Raw genomic sequence first — 27,765 nt, 5'->3', positions numbered from 1 at the left:
GAACTGGGGTGCAGAAAAATGGCAGCAGGTGCTCTGGACTTTTGAGTCAAAATTTGAAATATTTGGCTGTAGCAGAGGGCAATTTGTTCGCCGAAGGGCTGGAGAGTGGTATAAGAATGAGTGTCTGCAGGCAACAGTGAAGCATGGTGGAGGTTCCTTGCAAGTTTGGGGCTGCATTTCTGCAAATGGAATTGGAGATGTGGTCAGGATCAATGGTGTCCTCAATGCTGAGAAATACAGGCAGATACTTATCCATTGTGCCATAGCATCAGGGAGGTGTGTGATTGGCCCCAAATTTATTCTGCAGCAGGACAACGACCCCAAACATACAGCCAATGTCATGAAGAACTATCTTCAGCGTAAAGAAGAACAAGGAGTCCTGGAAGTAATGGTTTGGCCCCCACAGAGCCCTGATCTCAACATCATGGAGTCTGTCTGGGATTACATGAAGAGACAGAAGGATTTGAGGCAGCCTACATCCACAGGAGATCTGTGGTTAGTTCTCCAAGAGGTTTGGAACAACCTACCTGCTGAATTTCTTTAAAAACTGTGTGCAAGTGTACCTAGAAGAATTGATGCTGTTTTGAAGGCAAAGGGTAGTCACATCAAATATTGATTTGATTTGGGTTTTTCTTCTGTTTGCTTACTGTGCATTTTGTAAATTGATAAACATAAACAGTTACAATATATATTTTTGAAAGCATTCCTCCTTTACAGCATTTCTTCACACCTGCCTAAAACGTCTGCACAGTACCGTACATCTGTATGTCAGCCACAGGTTTTAAATCCTAGACTTTTTTCTCCTGCCCTTGTCTGTCAAGGACCTTTGACCATTCTTTTCCTAGCCTTAAAAGTCAGTTCCATGTTTATATAACTTTATGTGTAACCTTAAAATAATTGGTTCTTACCTTGTCAGCTTCAGCCCTTATACCATCTCCTTCTCTATTTTCTCCTTTTCTTTTCCATGTTGACCTGGAGATGCCAGCTGCATTTCCTTCCTTCTAGTCACGAGAGACTGAACGGCATTATGCCCCTTCTGTTTCCATTTCTTCATTGGTGGAGCTGACAAAATCTTCCCTTCAGATTCTTCTACCCTTTTCGTGGGAAGTGGACATTTCCATGTTGTCTTTGGCTGATGTTGGAAAGGATTTGCCCTTTCAAGCCTTTCTCACCCCCTTCTACCCGATAATACACTGCAGGAATGGGAGGAGTTTTCATCTCTTCTACTTGTCTGTTAGGAGCTTCCCCCATTTTAGAAATTCCCCCCAGCTTTAGGTGCAGTCATTTCTCTTATTAATCATACCAAATCTCCCTCCCCTTCCCCAAACCTGTCTCCCCTGGTTCAGAGTTAGATGTGTTGGCAAGCATTAAAGATGGAATATGTGGCCAGTCAGGCAAGAGTCCATCTAGCCGGTAAGAAGCTTGGCATGGCAACAGTTGTGCTAAGAAGAAACATAGACTCAACATCTGCTCTCACACAAGGCCACGAAAAGTCACAGAAAAGAAGATGGGTCATAATTCAAAATATCCAGCTTACGACAGCAGAGCTACAATGCTTCTTCCTTCAAAGAAGGAAGAGCATATTGCTGGTTGGCATGATGGAGTTCTCCCCATTCCAAGAAAAGGGAGAGGGGGAAGACAAAGGTCCCACCAAAGGCAATCTCTCCAAGCCTACACATTTGAGTCCTGCTGCTGCTGAGTACGGGTTGATTGGATAGGGAAGGAGTCTACATTCCATGGAACAGATTGTAACAGTGCAGCTCCCAAGGTGAAATTTTAAGTATCAGCCTGTTCAACAAAGGGGCAGGTGAGAATGGAGAATGGGTCATTCAAGTCAGCTGATTTTGACTATTCTTTTCTTGGCCTTGAGAGTTGGAGACTTGTGTTCTATGTTTACATCTAAGTTGGATAGACTTGTGTCATAGAAGAAAATGTGCAAATGTCCTGGAATTAGCATAAAAACCTTGAAGAAGTCACAACATTGTAAAAAAACATTTGAAAAATCCTGTAGTAGAGCATGGTTCTGTGGGATGGGAATCTCCTAGTATGAATAGATAAGAATGGAGAAGAAAAAATGTTTCCTTAAGCATGTGAATAGAGAGGGCACCTTGTATAGTTTTAAATTTGTTCATGTCTATCTTATAGCAGGGCTCTTCTGTGCCTTCTGAGAGTTTGTAGCTTGTTTATAAAAAAGTTCAGCTAAAGTTTATAAGAAGGCTAACATTGAAAATACTGTAGACAGAAATTATTATTGGTCCACAATTACTATTGGAACCAAGTTATCTAGTGAAAGTGATCTGCTGATAGGTTGAAGGCAAACAAAAGCAAGTATTTCATATAGCACACAGTTACTATATTAATTCCAACTAAACTAGCTCATTAATTACTTTTCTCCTTCTGTATCTGTCTCCACTGCCTCGCTCTTCAAAAAGCAAAATGTGAGAGTACCAGAGTATTTGACCCATCTTCAGTTGAAGCTCGATTCACCAGATCTTCAGCAATGACTTATGTAACTTTTGAAAGACTAAGCTATTCATGGAGGATACATTATTGGTAAGGGTTAACCATGATAGCCATGAATGAATCCTGCATGACTAGAAATAATATTTCTGTGTTCCAGGCGCATAGGATACATACAGAATGGCTATTGTTATTAAGTTGTATACCTGAGAGCTTCCTTTTAGGACATCTAGGTAACCATTTCTGGAAAAAAGAATGGTCCAGTTCTGCTTTGTTTTACTTTTTTGACAGGCCATAACGTCAACAAGTGTGGTATAATGTCAGTATAGAAGCTCTGTGGATCAAATAAATTTGTCTAATATTATGTGGTCAGAAATACCCTCTCCCCAACATTTTGCTTTGTATCCATAATCTTAAAGTTAACTTATTTGCCTCATTTTGCCCTTTCTTTGCCATAAGTTTCAAGTGTGGCATACATTTTTCTGACCCCATCTAAAATGATCCTGGCTCTCTCTATTGTTTTTTTGCCTTGCCACCTACTAGCTTGCTCTGGCTGAAATATCTGAGACACGTAACAAAAACAGATATATTCAGTTCTGTCAGCTTGGAGATCAATAATGGTGGTCAAAACTAAAATATGTAGTTTTCTGGGTGCTAATCATGATGCAAAAGAAATGGCATCAGAAGCAATACAACTTACAGCACAGTGGTACAATGACCCTCAAACATAATTTAAAGCTGATTAGGAAAGTGTATGTGTATTTGCGGGGCGGGTGTGTGTGACTATCATCTCCCCATGGTCACAGCTCTCTACAGAGCCCTTTACCCTTTACAGCAATTTCTGGAATGACCATGTGACCTTACTTCGTCACTTTTTGTTTCCTTTCCCCCCATCTTTTGATGTATATAATTACATATGTTGGATATACTATAGCTAAGGCAGGCCCATTGTGAATAGAACTTAGGAGTGACATTAAAATATTATCTCTTCACCCAGGTCATTTAAGATGTTTTATACTGATCTTTATATCATTTTGAGTATGTGTGTGTGATGGATGAAGTTTGAATCCTGCCATTTTGATTTGTAAATTGTAGTTCCCGGCTTAGGTGGTTGTGTGTATCCAGCCAGCTGTAACCTTATTGTACATATTGTAGTAAATCAAACAATAGCTTTGCAGCCTTACCCTTTTTCCATAATACTACTACTACTACTACTAGTAGTTGTAATAATAATAATAATAATACAATGAATCTATATGCCACCTGACTCCCAGCAACTCCAGGCAGCTTACAATTGTTAAAAAATTTAAAAGCAAAGAACAATCGAAACACACAAACAGCACAAGACAGAAAAACAACAATGGCAAAGGAAATAAACCCAGAAGGGAACAGAAAGAAAGGGTCATCAGTTATCCTCTCCAAAGGATGGCCCTTCAAAACACCAGCAGGGTGGGAGCTTTTCAAATCTTGGGGGAAACTTCATTCCAGAGGGCAGGTGCAGCTACAGAGAAGGTGCGCTTCCAGGGCCCTGATAGGTGGCATTGTTTAATCAATGGAATCTGGAGCACTCCAACCCTGCTAGATTGAACCGGTCAGGCAGATACTATGGAAGATAGGTGGTTCCTCAAGTAACCAGACCCTATGCCATGTAGGGCTTTATAGGCAGTGACCAGCACCTTGAATCACACCCAGAAGCAAACTGGTAACCAGTGCAGCTCATGAAGCAGAGGTGTTACTTGGGCATACCGAGGCATGCCCATCATTGTCCATGCTGCTGCATTCTGGAACAGCTGAAGCCTACTATTACCCCAAAGGATCAATGTGCCAGGCACTATAAATCTACATAAACCATTGTTTATAGTTCCATATAATGCATGAACTCAGTTGACACATGGTTTTGTTATAATTTTAGTTTAGAATGTTACGCACCCAATCATAGATGGCTTTCTTCTGATTTTTTTTTTAGAAATCCTTTTATTCTCATATATTTAAATTAGCCTGTACATTCAGATATGGTCCCAAAAGTGAGAGTGGCCAAAAAGCAACAAAGAACTGCATTTTTATTTGAGTTTGGTGAAGAGGCCTTCACTCCTCTGGCCACCCTTTTTTTTTCTCTACCGGTCGAGAAAGAAAGAGAAATTCTCTCTTTGGCCAATATATTAACTTATCTTCCAATAGTTCCCCAGTTGTCTAATGTTTAAATATGTGTCTCATTTAAATTCTACCATAGAATGTTACGATGTGTCTGAAATATTCCGAATATACTTCAGTAGTCTTTCCAAACATGCGAAAGATAGTAACGAGACCTGCTGAACACTAAGCTGTGGGGAATTCCATTACTAATGTAACTGCAGGTTTAAAACCACTTTATGGAAATTAAGAAATAGTTGTCATAAGTCAGTAAGCTAATCAAACTTTAAGCATATTGTCTTTGACTAATAAGCTGTGATGACTGCTGGCTGTTGCTTTTTTGAATTAGTTTTATAACTTTCTCCCATTTCTTAACATGAATAAAGTCAAAACAATAGGTTTGTACAGTGGAACCTCAGGTTACGAATTTAATTTGTTCCGTGACTCTGGTCGCACCCCGAATTGGTCGCAACCCGAAGGAAATTTCCCCATAAGGTTCAATGTAATTACCATTAATCCGTTCTGGCGTGGAGGACAGGGAGGTGGCTATTGCTTGGAGGGAGAGTCCCCCTCTCTACGACCACGTGTCAGGGGCAGAAAATGGCCGCGGACCATGTGTCAGGGGCGGAAAAATGGCCACGGACCACGTGTCGGGCGGAAAATGGCTGCGGACCACGTGTCAGGGGTGGAAAAATGGCCGCGGACCGTGTCACGGGAGGGAAAATGGCCGCGTAGCCTGTTCATACCCTGAGGTGGAGTTCACAAACCGAGGTAAATTTTTGTGGCCGGAGCTGGTCGTAACCCGAAAAGTTCGTTAACAGAGGCGTTCGTAACCCAAGGTACCACTGTAATTCCCTGGGTCATATTATTACCTTTCAGAAAATCACTATGTCATTTGGTGGCCACATTTTGAATTTTGAGAGCATTTTGTGGGTATTCACACAGAATCGCTGCCAGGGGAGGCTTATCTGTAGACCAAGAAACTGTTACAATTTGGGGGGCATGGCCAGTCCTAGTATATCCATTTACCAGAAGGCAAACTGGTGAGATAGTTCCTTTTTAAACCCTCTACCATTCTAGTGTATTTTCCCTTTTTTTCTGGGCAGAGAGACACACTTGTAAACCAATGAGTAGACTGCAGCCATAAGGAGTTAAGAGTTCTACACTTACCCACTCTACATTCATACCCACTTACAGAGCTGCCTCTATATTCATGCCTCAAGATCTCTGTAGGCAGGGTGGGGATGTTTCTTAACTTTGCCAGCTCTTACTCCAACACCAGCAACCCCACTATAGGCAAGATTTCCATTTTGAAACTAGAGAATGCAACAGTACTGTATAGCCTCTCCTCTCCTCGCCTCTCCTCACCCAGTTGGAGAAAATGCTATCTGTGCTGATAAGCTTGGCAGTACTGTACAGATAAATACCAATTCACCTAGGGCTTTACAGCTTGAGTGGAGAATAAAGTAGAATGCAGATTGCCCACATTGGGCAATATCTAATAATAACAAATAAGCAATTTGTCCTCAAGCAGTGGAACACTGTCCTTCTCAAATCTTCCCAATCCTTGGGAGCAGATTTCTGGAATATGAAGATGGAGTACTAAGCCATCATTTGTGTAACCAAGGTTTTATTGAATTAACCACAGTTTGCTGTATTTGCTTAAACATTCAGTAATAAACCATGGTTTATAAACAGCACTGCCTGAGTGATTGAAACCACTGGATTAACATGACAGAAAGCCTATTTTGGTAGACAGCCCCTCCTGAATTTCAATTATTAGCTGGATTCATGTATCTCACAAAGCAGTAATATACTTAGTTTTTGGCTTTTTATGATTATAGCCATTGTGATATACAAACCATGATTATGAGTTTTCAACAAACTCTAGTTAATGCCAGCTATGGATTAGGACTGCATGTGAACCCAACCAGAGTGCCCTGTCATTGTGGTAATTTATGTTTCTGTGTTATATATGAGCTAAGAAAATTAGAGTATCTTGTGAATCAACAGTTCTCATTCTTCTTTTATATACATTACTACATCTTCATTAAAAACATTTGAGGATCACCACATAATGAGGTTGGCATTTATTTATTTATTTATTGTATTTATATAGCCACCCATCTCACACAAAGTGACTTTGTGTGTCATATATGATCCCCTCCAAATGCCATCCATGTGATTCCAATATTAAATAAAAAGTAATTGTTTTAATGAAAATGATTGAAATTACCACCAAATCATCAAATTTCTTAAAGCTTGGGCAATCTTGCTTGAAATCTTGCAAGATTTTCAACAGTGAAAAGAAGTTAAATTTGTTTTCATGCCTGCATCAGCCCTAATAGACTGCTAGCGATCTCCCGATCAAAGGTTTGAGATGTTTGCCGAAAGCCATAGTTCAGTTCATAGGCATCTGCAGCAAACCAAGATTGCATCAAAATAACAACATGCACACAGTGACATAATGATGCAAACTCTGCCTTACATAATGTTTGATGCAACTACTTAAGTTAGTTTTTTTGTGTCATGATATTGTGATGCATATTTCATTACTTGATCCCGGTTGCAGATTCAGTTAACTCCATAGTTAACTGATTAAGGGTTCAAGTCCTATGATATTCCAAGTATAGCCTGTAGTAGTTTATATTGGGTGATAGGATTAGCGAGGGAAGGACAAAAATGTTATTTTGATAATCAGGCATTGCTATTTTTCTAGTGTTTAAGAAGTCAAGTCCTTGACTTGTGACCTTTCATTTAATGACCATTCAGTGTTATGATGGTGCTGAAAAAAGTGACTTCTGGCTTGTCCTCATACTTATGACTGTCGCAGCGTCCCCATGGTCATGGGATCACAATTCAGGCACTTGGTAACCAGCATGTATATGCGACTGTTGCAGTATCCCGGGCTCATGTGATTGCCATTTGCAATCTTCCCAGGGGTCAGCAAGCAAAGTCAATGGGGGAAGCTGGATTTGCTTAATGACCGCGGCAAAAAAAGTCATAAAATCGGGTGTGATTTACTTAGCAATGGAAGTTCCGGTCCCAACTGTGGTCATAAGTCGAGGACTACCTGTATATTTTTACAAACCACATTGGCTAAACCCAGATCAAATGAATCACATTATGTCTTTGCATGTTATATGAGCTGGGCTATTACCTTGAAACATAGTGTGTGTTTGTTTGTTTTTGCTTGGCATTGCTTGCAATCACAGCCATTCTGATTTATTATTAATAGTTTAGCATTTTATCTGAAGTTTTCTACAGAGTGACATTCAGACAGAAAATGATATACAGTGGGATCATGATTAATGGACCAATTTGAGGGGATGTCCTTTAAATTGAAAGAATATGTCATCCATGATGATGTCATAATGCAAATGACTGAAAATGCTGGGTATACAAGGGGGATTTGTCCATTGCATCCAAATTTGCTGCATCAAGGACCCCAAATCAAGGTTTCACTGTACACTGTACACTTCTCTAAAACATTCATATCATTTAGGGATCCTGTTGTCAACAGTAACTCAAGATGGAAAGGGGAGCTGTATGATACTGACAATAAGATACATTCTTGTCTTAGTTCATGTTGAATTTTTGTCTGCTGGAAGTCTAGTGAGATGTGATACAGTGATGGCAAGTAATGATTAGCAGTTGCCAAATTTCCTGTGTCTTGATCCTCATTAGGGTTTGAAGAGATACTAGCTGAGAAAGGGTGTTTTCAAGTTTGAATGGTTTAGCTGGATAATCTTCTGTCCAACTTGTCCATCTGCTGACCTTTCTTGCATATTTATTTAAAGATAGAAATCATGCAGTTATAACTATAATTAAGGTCACCTGTCCTATATAGGTAGTCATAGGTCCTTTCCAGTTTCAGTCAGCAGCATTCTAAGTAGCTGCCCAGCTGCTTTACGTGTAGGGGTATACTGAGAGAATTTTGGGGATTTTTTTTTCTTTGCAGTCCCTGGCCTGATCTGGCCAATTTTCATTTGTTGACTTATTCTCCCATACTATGTTTGGTCCCATTCTATTCTGTTTTCAGACAGTTATCCTGCTATTATACAGGGAAACATCCAGACAGATTCTTGAGCCTTTTTACTTAATTTCTTTCCAGAATTCTGTTGGGTTGGAAAGAATAAAAAGCTTCTGTCTTAACCACAGTCTGAAATAATGGTCTGTTCTTGGCTTACCTGATTCAGCCATGGTTTTCTATTTTGTGCAGACCTAAACTAGTGGCTAGCCTTTGGTTAGACAGCCATTAGTTTACTTTGAGACATAAGATGGATGATATGAGTAGCTGCTGCTCTGACATTTCTTTTATCTCCTGTAGACATATGAAGGGTATTGCTTTTAAAATTAATGAACTAGGGGGAAGATTGGGCCAACACAGCAGTGAAAAAAATGAAATGATCAAATCCCAAGTAACCACAGTCTCCCTTGCAGGAAATGTTGCAGAGATATGTTCCTTGAATAAAGGAGAAAGAGCTGGCACAAATTGCTGTTAGAGCAGTTTGTGAGGTCTCTTTGCTGCCCCATGGATGAATGTCTTGCCCATGATTGCGCTAACCACAAGAGATTACCATGCAAATTCAGAATAATACTAAATCAAAACTACAGAATAAAGGAAAAAAAGATATTATTAAAAGACTTATTGTAGCCTCTATTAGTAAAATTAATATAATTGGTAAATCTACAGGTTTCACAATTTATCATGTACATTAGCGCATGAAATTAATCAGGATTCACTATTAAATACTGTATAGCACATCACTTCAGAGTAATTTAATATGGTATAGAAAACCAAGAATATGAAAAAAGCTTTTAAATGCTTGATATCTCCAAAATAATCCTGATTTCTTGGGATATTTTAATTAGCTTATATATAGCACTAAATTCATTGGTAAATTGTTTTAAATACATTTCTTCTAAACTTGGTTAAATGATGAATTAGAACATCATTAAAGATCCAAATCTATTTTTTTCTAATTTGTTCAAATATGTACTCTGTTTTTGTTCAATAAACTATTTATTCTGAATATAACTCATTATTAAAATTTATTTCCTGTCCATATTTTTAATCATAGTATATAGTTCATATAACAAGCTTGAAAATATTGAAACCATGGAGGCTGTCTTTCATGCATATGTTTATTAGCTCATCATACAACATTATGCTGTTACATACAAATTGTTGATAAATTGTTTTGGTAGATTTCAGAGATTACAGTGTTTCCTTGTTTGTGGGTTGAAGCATACAGTATGCTGTATTTTTATTCAACATATTTTTATTCTATTCTTGGCAAACCAGTTGTTTAAATAAATTACTGACATAATATCGAACTGTGTAAAAAGGTGGCCCTTTGTTTTATTGGAAGGTGTCAGTTGTACATTACCTGCATACAAGGCAATCTTAAATTCAAGTTGCCAAAATTGTATTCCAAATATATATTTTAAATTTCTCACAGAAATAAGAAATGTTTCCAGAAAGAATGCAAGCAATAAAGGAGTAAACTGCTTTAACATACACCTAAAATTCTGCTATGATATTTTATTTTTTTTAAAAATAAGATCTTCAAATCTTTATCTTCATTTTGAACCAGATGTGTTATTTTATAACACACACACACATATATTTCATGTTTTGCATTTTTCCTCCAAGTGATGTAATCTGGAGTAAAATATTTGGCAGAAGACGACTTTTCTTCCCTTGAAATGTTCCTACCAAAGGTCAAGTGACTCTGGTGGAAGTTTGGTATTTCTAAAAATCAGGTAAAGAGGCACTTTTCATGATATTTATGGTATTTAGAGGTCTCATTTTCCTCATCATCTTCCTGCTTGCATCTCACGCCATTCAGCAGTGTGAGGTAATTCTGCGGAAAAAAGCAGAAAAATTCACTCTCTGGCTGCATTTTCCACATACTTTATTCTTGATCCAGCTTACCATTTTATAATGCAATCATATGGATGTCTGTTTAGAAATAAGTTCATTTCTGTGGGGCTTGGTCTCCTAGACCCTTGCATTGCAGTGGGTTTTATAATGATTTTGATACTTTTTTAAAATATAATGCCAGACATGTTAATTTAGTTTAAAACTACAATTGCTTGTGGAGATATGGTGCTCAAGTAATTTGTTTTAAAGTGCATTGTTTGAACTTAATTGCCCTATCCAACATATTCCACTGTTAAGAAATGGGTTTTCCACTGGAACTCAGGAGATCCATATGCAAATTGATTTGGATATACAGGGTATATCAAAAGTCAGACCTCATAGACAATTAATTAATGTATATAAATTACATTAAATATTAATATTGATTGCCATTTTCTTCTGAACATTTCTTTATTCATTTAGCACATAACTTTTGAACATTCCTAAATACAGTAACATTTTCTCTGGGAAAAAAGTAATTAACAAAATTAATAAAACGTATTGTGATTGGCCTGTGGGGCCTGACTTTTGGTACACCCTATATTCAGTTACAGAAAAAAGTAATATAGGTAAATGAGATGGACATGATCTGCGTATGCATTCATATTTAAATAATGCATGGATTTATTATGCTGCCCTGTATAGACTCATAGTGTATTGATACATTTAGTCCTGAATGTCAACTTTGACTTGATAGTAGGGTCTTAGATAGAGATATTTCCAGTCAGGTGTTTTTCCCAATCAAAATCCTCTTAATTTGAATGTACAACATTTGAAAATGGACCAGCAAATCCTGTGTGTATAGAGCAACAACATAAACAACAATTTTCATCCTTTTCACTTGCCTTTTTGTTTTTTTGTTTTTTTTTCTGTTGTATGATCCTTCACAAAAAATAAAATTTACTATAAAAATCTGTATTTGCTGGAAGAGGTAGATCAATACTGGTATTCCTTGGTTATTTGTATGTAATATAAATAGAAAAGAGAGTGTTGATTTGTTGGTTAGCATTAATGTTTATATTTGTGAGCTACATTCCATGCTGTGACATATTGTAAGCTATGATAGGAAGATAGGTATCTTTTTTGTGACCGGCAATATTATCTCCTGTGAGGTCTTTTAATGGTTTAGAAATGACAGTACTTTTTTTCAGGCTGTTGTCTTCAGTTTGCTTGTGTCAGAAAGGACATTGCCTAAACATATTGAGTACTGAATGAAAAGTTGCTGAATGAATTCAAATACAGTTGTATAGATCTCTGTTTATTGTGTCTCTAGCAGCATCTGTTTCCTTTTCTAAGCCACATATTTTTAACTGTCTTTCAGCCAGCTGGATTGCCAAATATCTTGGTGATAGTAAATCCCATAAATCATGTTGTTTGGTTAAGACTATGAAAATGTAGTTTTGATTTTTGCATTTTCTTAATTGCCCTGTTCATTATGAACTATTCCTGTTGCTATTCCTTTTGTCCAATCATGAAAATAGAAACATTTAAAACCCTATTAATCTTTAAGTTTTGATAATATATGGTATGTCTTACAAACTTATTTCAGTTATTGAAATGTATGCAAAACTGTTGAAGAAACAATGCTTCAATAGTGTATTTAATTATAGATAGATAGATATAGATACAGATATATTTGTTGTTAAGATCTGACTACAATTTGGTAAAAACCTGTAGCTAAAAAATGCATTCGTACCCATCTCACCAGAGTTACACTATATGCAAAAGTATAGTGGATGCAGTAGCCTAAGAGTAAGGAACCTAGTACCCACCAGAGTTTAGACTGTAGTTCCTATAAGCTCCACCTAGCGTGAAATATAGTTGATGATTATGAGAGCTGTAATCCAAAACAGCTGGAAAGTGCAAGGTTGGTTTTGTGGTTAATAGTACTTTTATTTTCAGATATTTCTCTTTTATTATAGAACTTTAGGCTAAAATGATAGCTCTCAAATGAATGTTATTTTAAATGTTTTAACTATGAACAAGGAACTTGGTGAAAAAACTTGGCTGAGAGCCAAAGTAAAGGTGGATTTTCAACTTTTTTTAAAATGGCAATCAGCAGGAGTTCAGGTTTTGATTCTGAGCCAAGCTGTGGTACTTGGCAAAATTTTCTGCACCCCTACTCTGAGGAATAATGAACAGATTTATAATGGGGAAAATGCTTCAAGGAGGAAATGATTAAAAAACAGTTATCCAGCATTGTAACCGAACTCAAAATTTGAGCTTCTGATAGCTACCTGTCTGCGTATGAGTAGGTAGTGATTTTTAGAGCTATGAATTTCCTTCAGAATAAGTGCTTCGCAACATGCAGTTGTGCATACAGAATACCTCTTTTTAAATCCTTAAAGCAAACAGCATTTTTCCCAGCCGAGCATCCATGCATGCAGAAACAAGGCTGGGAAAGGATGCAGCTGTTTTAATGATTCAAAAAAAGATGACATACATACAGAGATTTCTGTATTCAGCAGTGTGGGTGCTTGTGTGTGTGCACACATACACACATGTATCCAACTCCTTGTCTGTAGTAAAACAACTGATCTCACAGTATTAAATCTGTACAGGTTCTGCTGTTACTGGTCACTGAATGCAGGGTTGATTTGGGGAGAACAGAGATTTTTTGCTATGCCTTTGTGAAGTCTGACAGCATGTTATGACTATCTTAGTGGGAGCTTCATAATTTTCAACATTTAAGGGCTATGTTGACATAGCACTTGAAGCCATGGTTTGCTGAAAAGTACAGTTTGAGGTTTGCATAGCATGTAAGCCATGAACTGGCAAACAATATTGAAATACGTTGTGTGAAATTCCAATTATAGGGCCTTTGACCCAGAAATAGTGAGGGATATTGAGCATTATAGCTTGTTGATATCTGGAGAATCACATATTCTAGACCCATGATGTAGAGGTTGAAAACTGGCCCCCTGAGGAACTACTGAACTAGCAGAGGTGAGATAGAAACTTCAGGAATTTGTTGCAGCAGATTGTTCCTCCCCAGACTGAAGTTCTGCAACTGTGCTTGGTTCTCTGCTCTTGACTGAAACTACAGGAAGGGATGCCATAATCATCAAAGACAGCTATTTTTCATTCCTGAATTTGGAACTTCCAGCCTAGTCTGTCATAACTTCTGCACTGCAGAATAACATAAACTAGTGTCTCATTCTGGACAATTCACTTATGTAAATGCATGATGCCCCTCCCCCCAAATGGTCAGTTTGGGAGAAAAGTAATTTTTCTGAACGAAATCACTGCCACTTGGAATATTTTATGGAACAGCCTACAGTAACAAACTAATTATCAAAAATAAAAGAATGAATGTTAGTAACATATATTTTCCAGTAACAGCTGTTTAACTGATTCCTATATAAATAGAAAACTATTATGAGACTAATACACAAAGTTAAATATTTACTTAAGACTATAGTCTTCCACTTATGCAATGGGATTTGCCTTTGCTTTCTTCTCTCAATTCCCTGAATATAACTCAGATCTGTTCAGGAGATGCAGATAGAGAATGAAGAACCTTTTCCGAAGGATGTTGTCATTCTCTTAATAGAATGAACTACTGAATGTATCCATTAGAATAATATGATACGGTCTTGGTTTTTTTAAAAATCTTTGATTCATATTTTAATGTCTGTGAAATTTAATCCAAAAATTTAATTGTTCCCACTTTTAATTGCTTTGGTAGTAGCTTGAGCCAATATTTAACATTAGATATCTTATTTTTACAAATATATTAGTACTTTTTTTTAAAGGACTTGCCTATGCTGGGTTCACACAGTACATTGTGGTTTATTTTGTTTTGGCTTAGTGTGTTACGTGAATCAAACCACTATGGTTTAGTGTGTTTTATGAATTCAGTTATTGTGATTTATTTAATTAAATCATTATTAAAACAAAACATGGCTGACAGTGATATAAGAATCCAATTTGAGTAAGTGTGAAATATCTGGAAAAGATTAAAAGCCAAATGTGTTCCACTTCTCTCCTAGGCCCTTGATGAACCGCCATATTTGACAGTAGGCACTGATGTGAGTGCAAAATATAGAGGTGCCTTTTGTGAGGCCAAGATCAAAACAGCAAAAAGACTAGTTAAAGTCAAGGTATGTATATATATATATATATAAAAGTGCATTTAAAAACTCATTTTTTAGGTATATGTAGAATACACAACCAAGGCACTCTTGAGAAGTGATCTCTTGTGACTATTTTCCATATGAGTAAGGGACTGGCAGGCTATACTTTTCCATTTGATTAGCTAGGCTCATAGCAATTGAAGGCATATAAGAAATGTGGAGCATTAGAGTTTGAATTGAAATGTAGTAATTATTTCTGCTAAATTTGCCTATATCATTAATATAATGTTCTGGGAAAGATAAAAGGAACAGCACTGTCTGATCGTATGTGCATGTTGTCCCATGCAACAGCAACCTTCTGAGTCCTTCTGATTGTGATACTGGCTTTCTAATCTACAGTTGACATGCTGTTGTAGAAAATCCATTTATTTTACAGGGGCTTACACAAGAGAAGTTGAGTCAATTGTTTCCATAAATCCAAATTCCAAATTTTGTGTCTAACTAGAAACTATTTCCATTTATTCTTGAATAAGTGACATCTGGATTGTAAACCTGATTGTAAGACTGAAAGCATGAATTAGTTAACATGATCAATTTCTTAATTACATTTTGGTCATCCAGTTAGGACAAAATAATTAGACCTTTTGGCAAAAAAAATAAAATAAAAATCCATCTCATCCCAAAAATCTCAGTTTTGATATTCTTTGAAGTAAAATCCCTCTTATTTTCAAATATTCTTGACATCAGTTATGTTAAAGCAAACTTTCATTCCCCTACTTGTTCTTTCCAAATTATGGGAAGCTAAAGCTCTATCACACACACAAAAATTAAATGTGCATATTTATCACTGGCCGATTTGTACATATACCTGGTAAGAATATTCGCCTTTGTAATCTTAATGTTTAAGATCCTTAGGGCTATATCCAGATTGCTGTTTGAGGAATTTTTAGGTCTTCCTCATAAAGCTCCCTCTCATGTAATCTCAAAATCTGCTCCAGAAGTCCCCCCAAGCAGACTTGAAGGCTGTAGGGGAGAAAACAAATTCATTTTATTGATGCCCTAATTGGACTTCACTCCATGTATCTGACCTTCCCATTGACACTACACGTATCAATGGAATAGTAATTCATCTTTCTCTTGTACCATTTTTTGGGTGCCATTTTACCATAGATACTGAAGTCAGACATTAGGTTAAAAAAAGTAGTTTGATGTATTTAGAGCCATACAACATTACTTATGTCTACTCAGTACTCCACTTTGTTGTTGTTGTTGCAATAATAATAGTTGTTATTATTATTATACAATATCAAGCTGAAAAATGAAGTTGGGTATTTCACTACTTAGTTCATTGGCTTCCAATTTTTTAAAAAGGAGTTTCTAAGGATCAGGTTATTCCCCAGACACTGTATTTTCAGAGTAGCGCTTAGAAATGCTTATCAATAGGGGAATTGTTATCTCTCTTTGCAGCTGCATCCTAAATGTGTTCTATCTGTATAGTTTAGGGATGATAAATAGATGGGAATGTTTTGATTTCATTCCAACTTGTTGCTGCTGTGCTGTTAAGTTGGATCCACAGAACTCTGCTGAAATCCACATTCCAGATGTTTTGTAGGTGAGGCAAGAGAAAGTTGTAGAGGTAAAGATGAAAGAATAGTTGGTGTTATGAACTAATTGTATAGTTCTAACTTACTGTTATTGTTATTGATTACATTTGTGTGTTTTTCTTTAAGGACTTCAGGGAAACATCTTCTAACAGTAAAGGCTAGGTTAGGCTGAGAGTTACTTTATGATTGAGCAGAGATTTAAAGGAATGTTTCCTGTGTCTATATCTGTATCCTTTCTATCAGCACTTGTGTTCCTTTATAAAGGGAAAAAAGAGAGAATAAATCAGTTGATCTTTATAAATGTGTGATAATTCTAATTTTTTAGATAGTTTTTATGTTTTCTTTTCTACTACGATCTGGTTCTTCCACTATGAGAGAAAAGGGTAAAAGATGAGAAATGCAAAATTAGAGTTTCATTTGAACATCAGTAGCATCATCTATAGTTACTGCAAACAGGTTAAGTTCAGGATCAGAAATATGGTAGCTATTCTTATATTGCTTTAATTATGTTTAAAATTTTGTGTTCTAGGTAACATTTAGGCATGATTCATCAACTTTAGAAGTTCAGGATGATCATATAAAAGGTCCTTTAAAGGTAATATATTTGAATAATTGCTGAAAAAATGAGCAGTTCCTGGCAAATTAGAGTATTGAAATAAGTGTATTTGAAAGATATAATAATTGAACAGCTCAACAATATAGCATTGAGATTATCCTCTGAATACAAACATTTATTATTTAAACACAGTGAAATGCAATTTACAGAGTAATGCTTTGTGCTGTAGAATTTAAGAGCTTTATTCCTTTAGTAAGATTTTGTTATTGTTTTCTGTACAGTGAATAGTACAGAACAATATGCAATGTATATGTTGGGGATCAAGCAACATCTTCCACCAAATACTTCTGGAAGTGTCATCTGCTAAATATAAGGCTCCTTGGAATCCATTTAGTAGCCTGTACATTTTCTGTTAAAATTTCTATTAAAGAAATATAGAGATCACTGGTGTGCAGCCTGTGAACTTCAGGCTGCATGTAGCTCTCAGAGTCTTTGGTTCCAACCTGCCACAGGTCCCCATCTCCTGAATACATTTCTCTTACAAGCTTCACATAAAACTTGGCTGGAGGGAGTGGTATTGTTGTGTGAAAGAAGTACTCATCTCTTTTTCATCAGTGCCAACCACTGAGCTCATCAGTTTCACAGTGCTTATGGGAGAATTTGAAATTCTCTTTCCATGGCCACTGCAGTAGGAACAACTAGAAGCCCTACTATGGGCATCTGCTGTTGTCTAATATATCACAGACTTGGCTTAATCCAGAATAGTATCCAATATTTTAAAAAGGATTTAAGGGAGATCTGGGAAATAATTGACCTCTTGACTTAATGATTGTTCTGGGCAAATTTGTGGGACTAATAATCAAAGAAAAAAGAACTAAGCATATAAAGGAAAAGCTCTTGGTAAAAGAAAATCTGCACAGGTTTTTTTTAGAAATTTTTGAGAGAATCATCGGTTAGGTGAATAGTGTCAGTAGCATATAACACTGTTGCCATGATATACCTGGATTTTCATGAAACTTTGACAATTACTCATCAAAAGCTCTTGAGTAAACTTGGTGGTCATAGGATAAGAGAATCTGTCTTTTTATAACTTGCTAATTGGGTAAAAAAACAGAAAGCAAAGAGTGGGAATAACAGGTTCATAAATTATTTTAATGTTGGGCTAAGCAATGAATTGGCCAAATTTGCAGATACCAAATGATTTGAGGTAATGAAAATTGATTGCAAAGAGCTCTAGAAGAATCTGTTTAAACTGAATAAATGGTCAATCAAATGGAAAATGAAATTCAGTTAATTTGAGTAAATATAAAATGATTCACTGGGGCAAGAAAACAATAGGATTGGAGTTATCTGTAACTAACTAGCAGAAAGGACTTTGGGTCATGGTGGATAGTTCAATGGAGATTCTGACCCAGAATGTGACAGCTGTGAATAAGCAGATTCCATGCTAGAGTTCATTAGGAAGTTGACTGAAAATAAGACTGCCAAAATTGCAATGCCTTTATACAAATCTATGGTATACCCACATTTACAAGATAATAGAGTTGGAAAGTGTGCAGAAGAGGACAACCAAAATGTTAGGGTCTCAAACATTGGGAGCCTTTAACTTAGGGGAAAAACAATAGCTATGAGATAGCATAATCATGGTTGTAAAACTATGCATTGTATGGCAAAAGTAGACATGGGAAAAGTTTTTCCCCTCTCTGACAACCCTGGGACCAGAAGTCATCCAATGAAGCTGATTGGAAGGAAATTTAGAACAGACCAAAAAAAAAAAAAAAAAAGCTTCTGGATAAATTCCTAGAGGACAGGTCTATCAGTCTTGTCACCTCCAGGTTGGGGGCCACATGCCTCTAAATACTACACAGGAACAATGGCAGGAAAGACTCCGTCTCCATCTTTTGCTTATGAACACCACAAAGATATCTGATCAGGCATTGTGAGAAACAGAATCCTGGACTAAGATGGTCTTTCACTTGATCCAGCAAAGCTATTCTTACTATTCCTTTATGTAATAGTAAGTACTTGACATAGATTTCTCATAAAGACTAATTCTCTCTTAGCTAGAGACTGTGTAGTCCAGAAAGTGGTAATCTGTTTTCTTGTTCAAGATGATGATCCTCCTCCTCCTCCTCCTCCTCCTCCTCCTCCTCCTCCTCCACTTTTGTCACTTTTTTTTCAAGGAATGTATGGGGTCTGTACATTGTTAAGTGATATCACAAAAAGAACTGTAGGCACAAGTTGTTCCTAACCCAAATATGGTCCTTTATTCATAATTCAAGCTGCACATTACAGTAATATTTTAGGCAACTCTTAGAAAACAATGTATCTCCTTATTACTAATTTCTTCTCATTACCATTAAAATGGAAAGCAAGTACAGTCTCCTGTGATGGAGGGAATGTAGTTTTCTTTTGCTGCCTATAATATTAATTGATCCTTACCTTTGAACTCATAGAAAAGAGAGAAAGAAAAGATGATGGTTAATGAAAAGGAATATATGAATGTTAAATGGAAGATTTAAAAAAATAATGGATGCTTTCCTTTCTTTCTTGTCCAAAATAAGTCTTTTACAGTGATTAGAGATGTTCTCTTCAATCTTCTTTGATATGCAGAGAATTGAAACTATATTGCATACTGTTTCAGACTTTTAACACTCAGTACTAAGAAGCTTGCTTGGCTTTTGTTCTAGATACTATTAGTGAACCATTTTGACATCAACTCTTGTTCACCATCTGCTGGCAGTAAGGAAGTAATAAAAAGCACATCATTTTACATGAAAAAGGATTTTTTAAAATAAAACCTCAGAATATCTTTTTTACAAATAATTTGAACAGGTTGATCAATGACTATTTTAAAAATTCTGGCCTTACCCTAAGTGGCAGGTTTTTTTTAAAAGAGCAATTCACATTACTATAAATAAGGCTAAAATTATTTTCAGATCTTAACATATATAAATAAACTTTTTGCTTTATAGCTTAATTGAATATTAGTGTTTATATACAGTACTGACTATAGTGCCATCTATACACTTCTTTGTGGGACAAAATGAAGCTAGATGTGCAGCATGAGTGTTTCACCGTGTGCAAATAGTTACTTTATTAGAACTTTACATTGGCATATTTCAGTAGTATATGCCAGATTCCAACAGCAGCAATGTTACTGCTATAACTTTTCTTCTGTTTTGGATTCAGAGAATTGTCATCATATCACTCTTAACTATTCAGAACATTTTAGCAATAGTATTTAAATAATTATATTCAGAGTCTTTCCAGGTCCAAAATAAACTAAGTATCCATATTGCAAAACTCCAGCCTGTACAAGCTGGGATTCAAAAGGTGCTACACATGCATCATGGCTTTTTATCCCTGTCATGTGTACAGTGGGGCAAAAAAGTATTTAGTCAGCCACCAATTGTGCAAGTTCTCCCACTTAAAAAGATGAGAGAGGCCTGTAATTTTCATCATAGGTATACCTCAACTATGAGAGACAAAATGGGGGAAAAAATCCAGAAAATCACATTGTCTGATTTTTAAAGAATTTATTTGCAAATCATGGTGGAAAATAAGTATTTGGTCAATATCAAAAGTTCATCTCAATACTTTGTTATATATCCTTTGTTGGCAATGACAAAGGTCAAACGTTTTCTGTAAGTCTTCACAAGGTTTTCACACACTGTTGCTGGTATTTTGGCCCATTCCTCCATGCACATTTCCTCTAGAGCAGTGATGTTTTGGGGCTGTCGCTGGGCAACACGGACTTTCAACTCCCTCCAAAGGTTTTCCATGGGGTTGAGATCTGGAGACTAGCTAGGCCACTCCAGGACCTTGAAATGCTTCTTACGAAGCCACTCCTTCGTTGCCCGGGCGGTGTGTTTGGGATCATTGTCACGCTGAAAGACGCAGCCACATTTCATCTTCAATGCCCTTGCTGATGGAAGGAGGTGTTCACTCAAAATCTCACGATACATGGCCCCATTCATTCTTTCCTTTACACAGATCAGTCATCCTGGTCCCTTTGCAGAAAAACAGCCCCAAAGCATGATGTTTCCACCCCCATGCTTCACAGTAGGTATGGTGTTCTTTGGATGCAACTCAGCATTCTCTCTCCTCCAAACACGACAAGTTGAGTTTAGACCAAAACATTCTACTTTGGTTTCATCTGACCATATGACATTCTCCCAATCCTCTTCTGGATCATCCAAATGCTCTCTAGCAAACTTCAGATGGGCCTGGACATGTACTGGCTTAAGCAGGGGGACACATCTGGCACTGCAGGATTTGAGTCCCTGGCAGCATAGTGTGTTACTGATGGTAGCCTTTGTTACTTTGGTCCCAGCAATCTGCAGGTCATTCACTAGGTCCCCCCATGTGGTTCTGGGATTTTTGCTCACCATTCTTGTGATCATTTTGACCCCACAGGGTGAGATCTTGCGTGGAGCCCCAGATCAAGGGAGATTATCAGTGGTCTTGTATGCCTTCCATTTTCTAATTATTGCTCCCACAGTTGATTTCTTCACACCAAGTTGCTTGCCTATTGCAGATTCAGTCTTCCCAGCCTGGTGCAGGTCTACAATTTTGTTTCTGGTGTCCTTCGACAGCTCTTTAGTCTTGGCCATAGTGGAGTTTGGAGTGTGACTGTTTGAGGTTGTGGACAGGTGTCTTTTATACTGATAACAAGGTCAAACAGGTGCCATTACTACAGGTAACGAGTGGAGGACAGAGGAGCCTCTTAAAGAAGTAGTTACAGGTCTGTGAGAGCCAGACATCTTGCTTGTTTGTAGGTGACCAAATACTTATTTTCCACCATGATTTGCAAATAAATTCTTTAAAAATCAGACAATGTGATTTTCTGGATTTTTTTTCCTCATTTTGTCTCTCATAGTTGAGGTATACCTATGATGAAAATTACAGGCCTCTCTCATCTTTTCAAGTGGGAGAACTTGCACAATTGGTGGCTGACTAAATACTTTTTTGCCCCACTGTATATTCCTGGAGGACAGAGGCTGTTGTCCTCAAAAATAGCCTGAAGTGTGCAGTCAGAAAATAGTCTATTCCCTCCCCTCCCCTCCCCTCCCCTCCCCTCCCCTCCCCTGCCACTTGTGTCGCTTTGTTAATTACCTGTTTGGATCTTCAACACATCATATTTGCCCTTTTTAAAAAAACATTCTCTATATGCTGCATTTGTGTGTGTGTACAAGTGCGTGTGTGTGCACATGCACCTTCTAGTCAATGTTGACTCCTGGCAACTGCCCAGACGAATCCCTGCAGTTTTCTTGGCAGAATTTTCAGTTTGCCATTGTCTGCTTCCTAGGGCTGAGAGAGAGGGACTGGCTCAAGGTCACCAAGCTGGCTTCATGCATAAGGTGGGACTAGAACTCACATTTCCTGGTTTTTAGCCTGGTGCTTTAACCACTACACCAAACTGACTCTCATATGTTACAATATATAAGTATAAAAACTGAATTTAATAAAATAAGAAGTGAAGTAGTTCAGTATTTTATAACTGAGTGCCTCTTTAAAAACTTTTAAAGTTGTTTTTATGTTATAGGTAGGGACTGTGGTGGAAGTCAGGAATCCAGATGGAACTTATCAGGAGGCTGTCATCAATAAATTAACAGATGCTAGTTGGTATACTGTAGGTAAGGAAAACTTAAACTGCTTTTTTTACTAATTTAAAAATTAAAGGTTGGAAAAAATATATTTTCTTCTGTAATATTCACCAAGGGTTGGTCTTTATATTAACTGAGCACTTCTAGTTTCAATATAGCATCACTATTGAAATTGATATGCAGTCACTTAAGAATGTTTTGGGAGAGAAGCTGTTTGATAATGATAAAAAGAGAAATAGAGATTGGAAACAAGAGTTACTGAAAGTTGCGCAACAGTCTTAAATAATAATTTCCTGCCAATTCATGGAAGCTAGAATCTGACACTAACATTTTAAAACTTCAAGGTGTAAGTTGCATATGCATCTCATGGCCCCCCTTTTTTGGCTCTTATTCTTGTGATTTGTTTTTGTATGTACTGAATATTGTCCTATTTCTGTGTTATTGGGGCATCTTGTTGGTCCAGAGCTGCTTCTGGAAACTTGGAACAAACTCATACTGTATATGCATAGAATTTGCCAAATAAAATAGCCATGAGATAGGGCTTGGTAGTCTCATTAATCAGTTGTGAGCTCCAGCCCCATCATCATAGTTCAGCACTATTATATATGTTTTTTTCAATACAAAAAATTATCTATAAAGCTTAATTCTGCTTTATATAGGGTCTTTTTTCATTATTATTTGAGAGTCATTCCACAGCTTACACCATGTCTTCAATTTTTTTCCTCTTTCAAAGTTTTAAGAATCTTCTCTGTCTGTTGGGCTCCCCCTCCCTCATTCCCTGTTCTGGCTTTCTGGCTACAAAAATCTTTTTGTTTTCTATAAATCACAATATTAAAGCAATGGCTATGATACTGTTTCCTGACACAACTACAATGTGTGAAGTTGATGGGGTTGTTTTTATTTTCTGTCTAAAACATACTATAAAAAAGGACAGGTGTATCTAAAAAGAGTCCTTAAAGGCTGGACTCTTACATTGCACAAGTTTCCTTAGGTTAGAGCTACAGTATTTCTGATATTTCTCATTAAGTGAAACTCTGTCAATATGGTTTAGAAATGCTATGTTTATTCATTTTTAGTTAGAAGTCATGATTAATTGATAAGTATGGTGAATTTGTTTTGAAATTCATGGGACAAGGTAGGGTTGGCTGTATGTTTAACTGAAATTTAATTAAACTTTCAGTTAAATTTTTAAAAATCTGTATAAATTTTTATATTTTATTTCCTTTTACCTTTGGTAACAGTATTTGATGATGGAGATGAGAAAACTCTTAGACGCTCTTCACTTTGCCTAAAAGGAGAAAGACATTTTGCTGAAAGTGAGGTAAACTTTTTCTTTTTAATTTAGCTGCGCTATAGAAATTTAGCGTGCTCTTATCAATTTGCCGACTGATTAATGGAATGGAATGTATAAGTTGTGCTTCACTGACAGCAGTGGAGTACAGTTGTGAAATCTAGAAAATCTGTAATTTTGGTAAAGAGAATCTCTGTTATTGTCATGTGTCAGTGGCTTGAGCACTATACCTTTTACTTCAAATTTAGTTTTCTGTAACTGGAAAATTGGGCAAAGACATTTGTTTGTAAAGCATGTGTTTAGTGGACGTTATAATTACATTTCAGTTATGGTAAGATGTGTTAAAAGTTGTATAACTTATACTTAGAATGAATAACTAACTACAACTGAACAATTTGCAATAATAACCTTTTAACTTACTCTGAAAACAAAAATTTTATGAGATTTATTTATTTTTATTTTATTTATTTTATTTATCAAATTTGTCACTGCCCATCTCATTAAGCGACTCTGGGTGGTTTACAAAACAATTAAAATCAATTAAAATTACAATATTACAATAATAAATACAAAATAAAAAGATCCAAAATAATTGGCGATCACTCAGGGAGCGTCATCGAGGCGCTAGCCAGCCCCAGGATTGGGTAAAATTGTTATCCCGCCACACAAGCTGGCAATGCCAGATCTTCAATTTTTTCCAGAAGGCCAGTAGCGTAGGGGCCTGTCGCACCTCTGGGGGGAGCATATTCCACAGGGCGGGAGCAACGGCAGAGAAGGCTCTCCTCCTGGGCCCTGCCAGTCGACATTCTCTCGCTGATGGGACCTGCAACATGCCCTCTCTGCCTGACCGGGTGGGACGGGTTGATGTGACGGGGGTAAGACGGTCCCTCAAGTAACCTGGACCCATGCCATGTAGGGCTTTAAAGATGATAACCAACACTTTGAATTGGACCCGGGAGCAGATTGGGACCCAAAGCAGCTCATGTAGTAAAGGTGTTACATGTGCCATTCTTGGAGCACTCAAAATTATCTGCGCGGCCGCATTTTGGACTAGCTGTAGCTTCTGGATACTCTTAAAAGGTAGCCCCATGTAGAGCACATTGCAATAGTCCAGCCGAGAGATGACCAGGGCATGAGCGACTGACCAGAGACCCTCCTGATCCAGAAAGGGGCGTAACTGGCATACTACATGAAGGCGGACAAAGGCTCTCCTGGCCACGACTGCCACCTGCTCTTCGAACATGAGTCGTGAGTCCAGGAGGACCCCTAGATTACATACTGGGTCCATCCAGGGCAGCGCAACCCCGTCTAAAACCAAAGATGGTAAATCCTTGGATACTGAGGGGCCTCTAGTCCACAACCACTCTGTCTTACCAGGGTTCAGCTGAAGCCTGTTGCACCCCATCCAGACCCCCACAGCCTCCAGGCACTGTGAAAGGGTGGTCAAGCCATCACTCACCTCACCCAGGATGGAGATGTATAACTGGGTATCATCAGCATATTGATGATACCTTATCCCGTGGTGACGGATGATCTCACCCAGGGGTCTCGTGTAGATGTTAAAAAGAAGTGGAGAGAATACCGAACCCTGGGGCACCCCACAAAGGAGGGGCCGCAAGCTGGACCTCTCGCCCCCAATCAACACCAATTGGTATTGACTTTGGAGGAATGAAGAGAACCAGCGCAAAACTGTGCTGCCCACTCCCAACTCCCCAAGTTGACCCAAAAGGATACCATGGTTGATGGTATCAAAAGCTGCTGGGAGGTCAGGAAGAGCAAGGATGGATGCAGTACCCCCATCCTGCTCCTGCCAGAGATCATCCATGAGTGCGACCAATGCCGTTTCCATCCTGTATCCGAGGCTGAAACCTGACTGAAAAGGGTCCAGATAATCCATTTCCTCTAGGATCCTCTGGAGCTGCAACACCACCACCTTCTCAACCACCTTCCCTAAAAAGGGGAGGTGGGAGACTGGACAAAAATTGTCCAGTATGGTGGGATCCAGTGATGGCTTCTTGAGGAGGGGGTGCTCCACTGCCTCCTTAAAGGCAGCTGGAAACACCCCCTCCCTCAAGGATGAATTCACCATTGCCTGGACCCACCTACATGTCACCTCCCAAGAAGCTTTAACTAGCCAGGAGGGACATGGATCTAGCTGACAGGTGGTGGCATTGACTGTCCTAAGGACCCTGTCCAGTTCCTCAGGTTCAACAGGTTCTGTTTCCAGATAATAGGGTAAGAACGTACCCTGGGCACCTCTATAGACCAAGCCTCATGCTTGGTATCCAACTGGAACTGGATCCGAGCAATTTTATCCTCCAGATCCTAGAAAACTCCTCTGCGCAGCCCTGTAAATGGGCTACTAAACCCCACTTTCCCAAAAGAGATCAGGTGATCTTGAACAGGGCCGCCGGGTGGCATTCTGCGGATGCAATAAGAGCAGAGAAATATTGATGTTTCACCACTCTTACCACCACAAGGTAGGCCTTAATAGTGGCTCTAGCTTGTGTTCGGTTGGGTCGGGTCTTTATTTTCATCCAGCAGCGCTCTAGACATCTTTTAACCCTTTTCAAAACCCTCAACTCTTCTGTAAACCACAGGGAATATCAGGTTTGATGGGTCAAGAGAAGAGGTCGCATGGGTGCAATCTTGTCCAAGGCCTTGGCTGCTTTCCTATTCCAGGTAGCAGCCAGGCCTCTGCTGGACCATGCAGCAGACTCTCAGGTATAATCCCCCAGCTCCCTTTGGAACCCAGTTGGGTCCATCAGAGATATTGTAGTTTTAATTCTTAAAATGTACTCTCCCCTCATTTTGATTGTTCCTGTATTGCATCTCTCCTGCACAGAAAAAGGTATTTTATGCAGGATGAGGTGAGAATGATCACCTTCTTTCTTGTCTTGTATGGAGTTATTTCTTCTGCAAAATGCTCATTCTTCCATGGAGAGAGATGACTACAGGAGAGTGGGGCTTTGGCCCATGAGATTTTATGTTTTTTGGCCCCTTTTATGTTATTTACCTTCTGAGGGTAGGAAGGGAGAAGGTGGCATTTGGGATAGATTTATGACCTCTGTAAAATAGTGTCTCTATATAGACACGCGATATTTGTTGTTGTTTGTATTTTATTTTATTCTCACGCTCCTTGCAGGTTGCAGGTTTGGGTTTTGTACACAATAGAGCCTACTGTCTGAATTATCGTTTTAAACTAATGTGTTGGTTAATATTCTGACAAATCTGAGTTGTGAAATTCTCTGTAATAATTGAAAAAGTAATGTTTTTGTCAACAGACATTAGATCAGCTCCCTCTTACCAACCCTGAACATTTTGGGACTCCTGTCATAGGAAAGAAAACGAATAGAGGAAGAAGATCTAATCACATGTAAGTTTTTTATTTAATAACCCATGTGGTCTTTATTTATTTTATTGAAATGGTTATCTGGTTCATTATCATCTTAATTTTATAATTATTTGAGCTAAGTAAAAAAGCAGCCTATAATTCAAACTAGAAAATGAAAATATGGGAAGTTACCTGGGGAGCATATAGGCAAGGTTTAGAATGGATTAAGGGAAAGGCTGTTGTTAATCTCTTATATATACAGTTTAGATAAGCATAAGCTTGCTGGAGACTGAATGAACCATGTAGTTCACTTAGCTGCTTCCTACAAAGGGCAACCCATTATTTCTGAGAAGGAAGATGTCTTATTCCACTGTTTGCAACCTAGCAGTGGAAATTAGATGGCATTATGAAGGTGTATTCCATAAATTGCTGAAAATGCTTTTGATCACTCCTGAATATACTGCCCATTCATCCCAATGGATAATACCCTTTTGGAGGTTGGGGATTGGAGGAGCATTGCATATGAAAGTATAGGCTTTTCCTTGTATTTAGTAGTACAAAACTATTAGCTTCACTAGCTGTGCACAGGATGCTGGTGCAAAATACGTCCTGAAGGCTATAATCTAGCCTCATTATAAACACCATTAGTACTCTGAAAGATACTCAGCTCTACCTCAGTAGCATGTTGAATGTCATCTGACCTGAGGGGGCCCATCATCCAGCACTATATAGCTGTTGATAATTGAAGCTGCAAAGACAGAATTATAGTGGAAACA

The 27,765-nt window shown here is 37.9% G+C and overlaps 2 protein-coding genes across 4 annotated transcripts in view; one reads left to right on the top strand and one right to left on the bottom strand.

Moving 5' to 3' along the window:
* ARID4B (AT-rich interaction domain 4B) overlaps nucleotides 1-27,765 on the top strand; it is a 91,211-nt gene that overhangs the window by 13,440 nt on the left and 50,006 nt on the right. For all 3 annotated transcript variants that reach the window (XM_088143645.1, XM_088143650.1, XM_088143638.1), the window contains exons 3-7: nucleotides 14,512-14,622; nucleotides 16,729-16,794; nucleotides 22,304-22,394; nucleotides 23,606-23,685; nucleotides 26,940-27,031. In XM_088143645.1, the coding sequence (XP_087999771.1) occupies nucleotides 14,512-14,622; nucleotides 16,729-16,794; nucleotides 22,304-22,394; nucleotides 23,606-23,685; nucleotides 26,940-27,031 (440 nt within the window). The remainder of the gene's footprint in view (nucleotides 1-14,511; nucleotides 14,623-16,728; nucleotides 16,795-22,303; nucleotides 22,395-23,605; nucleotides 23,686-26,939; nucleotides 27,032-27,765) is intronic.
* On the bottom strand, nucleotides 24,072-26,076 carry LOC148217125 (uncharacterized). The gene is made up of 3 exons (XM_088149838.1): nucleotides 26,029-26,076; nucleotides 24,553-25,243; nucleotides 24,072-24,076 (listed from the first exon to the last, which is right to left on the bottom strand). Exons 1-3 carry the CDS (start codon nucleotides 26,074-26,076, stop codon nucleotides 24,072-24,074), a joined length of 744 nt encoding a protein of 247 aa, XP_088005964.1.

Source organism: Python bivittatus, unplaced genomic scaffold, assembly GCF_059951505.1.
Source record: "Python bivittatus isolate LINGU-HERP-01145 unplaced genomic scaffold, Pbiv_v1 ctg000020_np1212, whole genome shotgun sequence".
NCBI classification, from domain to species: domain Eukaryota; kingdom Metazoa; phylum Chordata; class Lepidosauria; order Squamata; family Pythonidae; genus Python; species Python bivittatus.
Note: the sequence above shows the minus strand (reverse complement) of the source record. Positions and strands in the feature narration are given on the sequence as shown.

Bases quoted from the DNA above. Each gene is read 5' to 3' on its own strand.
- LOC148217125 (XM_088149838.1), bottom strand. From the start codon at position 26,076: ATGCCACCCGGCGGCCCTGTTCAAGATCACCTGATCTCTTTTGGGAAA. The intron at 25,244-26,028 runs GTGGGGTTTAGT...GGGGTGCCCCAG, and splicing joins ACCTGATCTCTTTTGGGAAA to GGTTCGGTATTCTCTCCACT.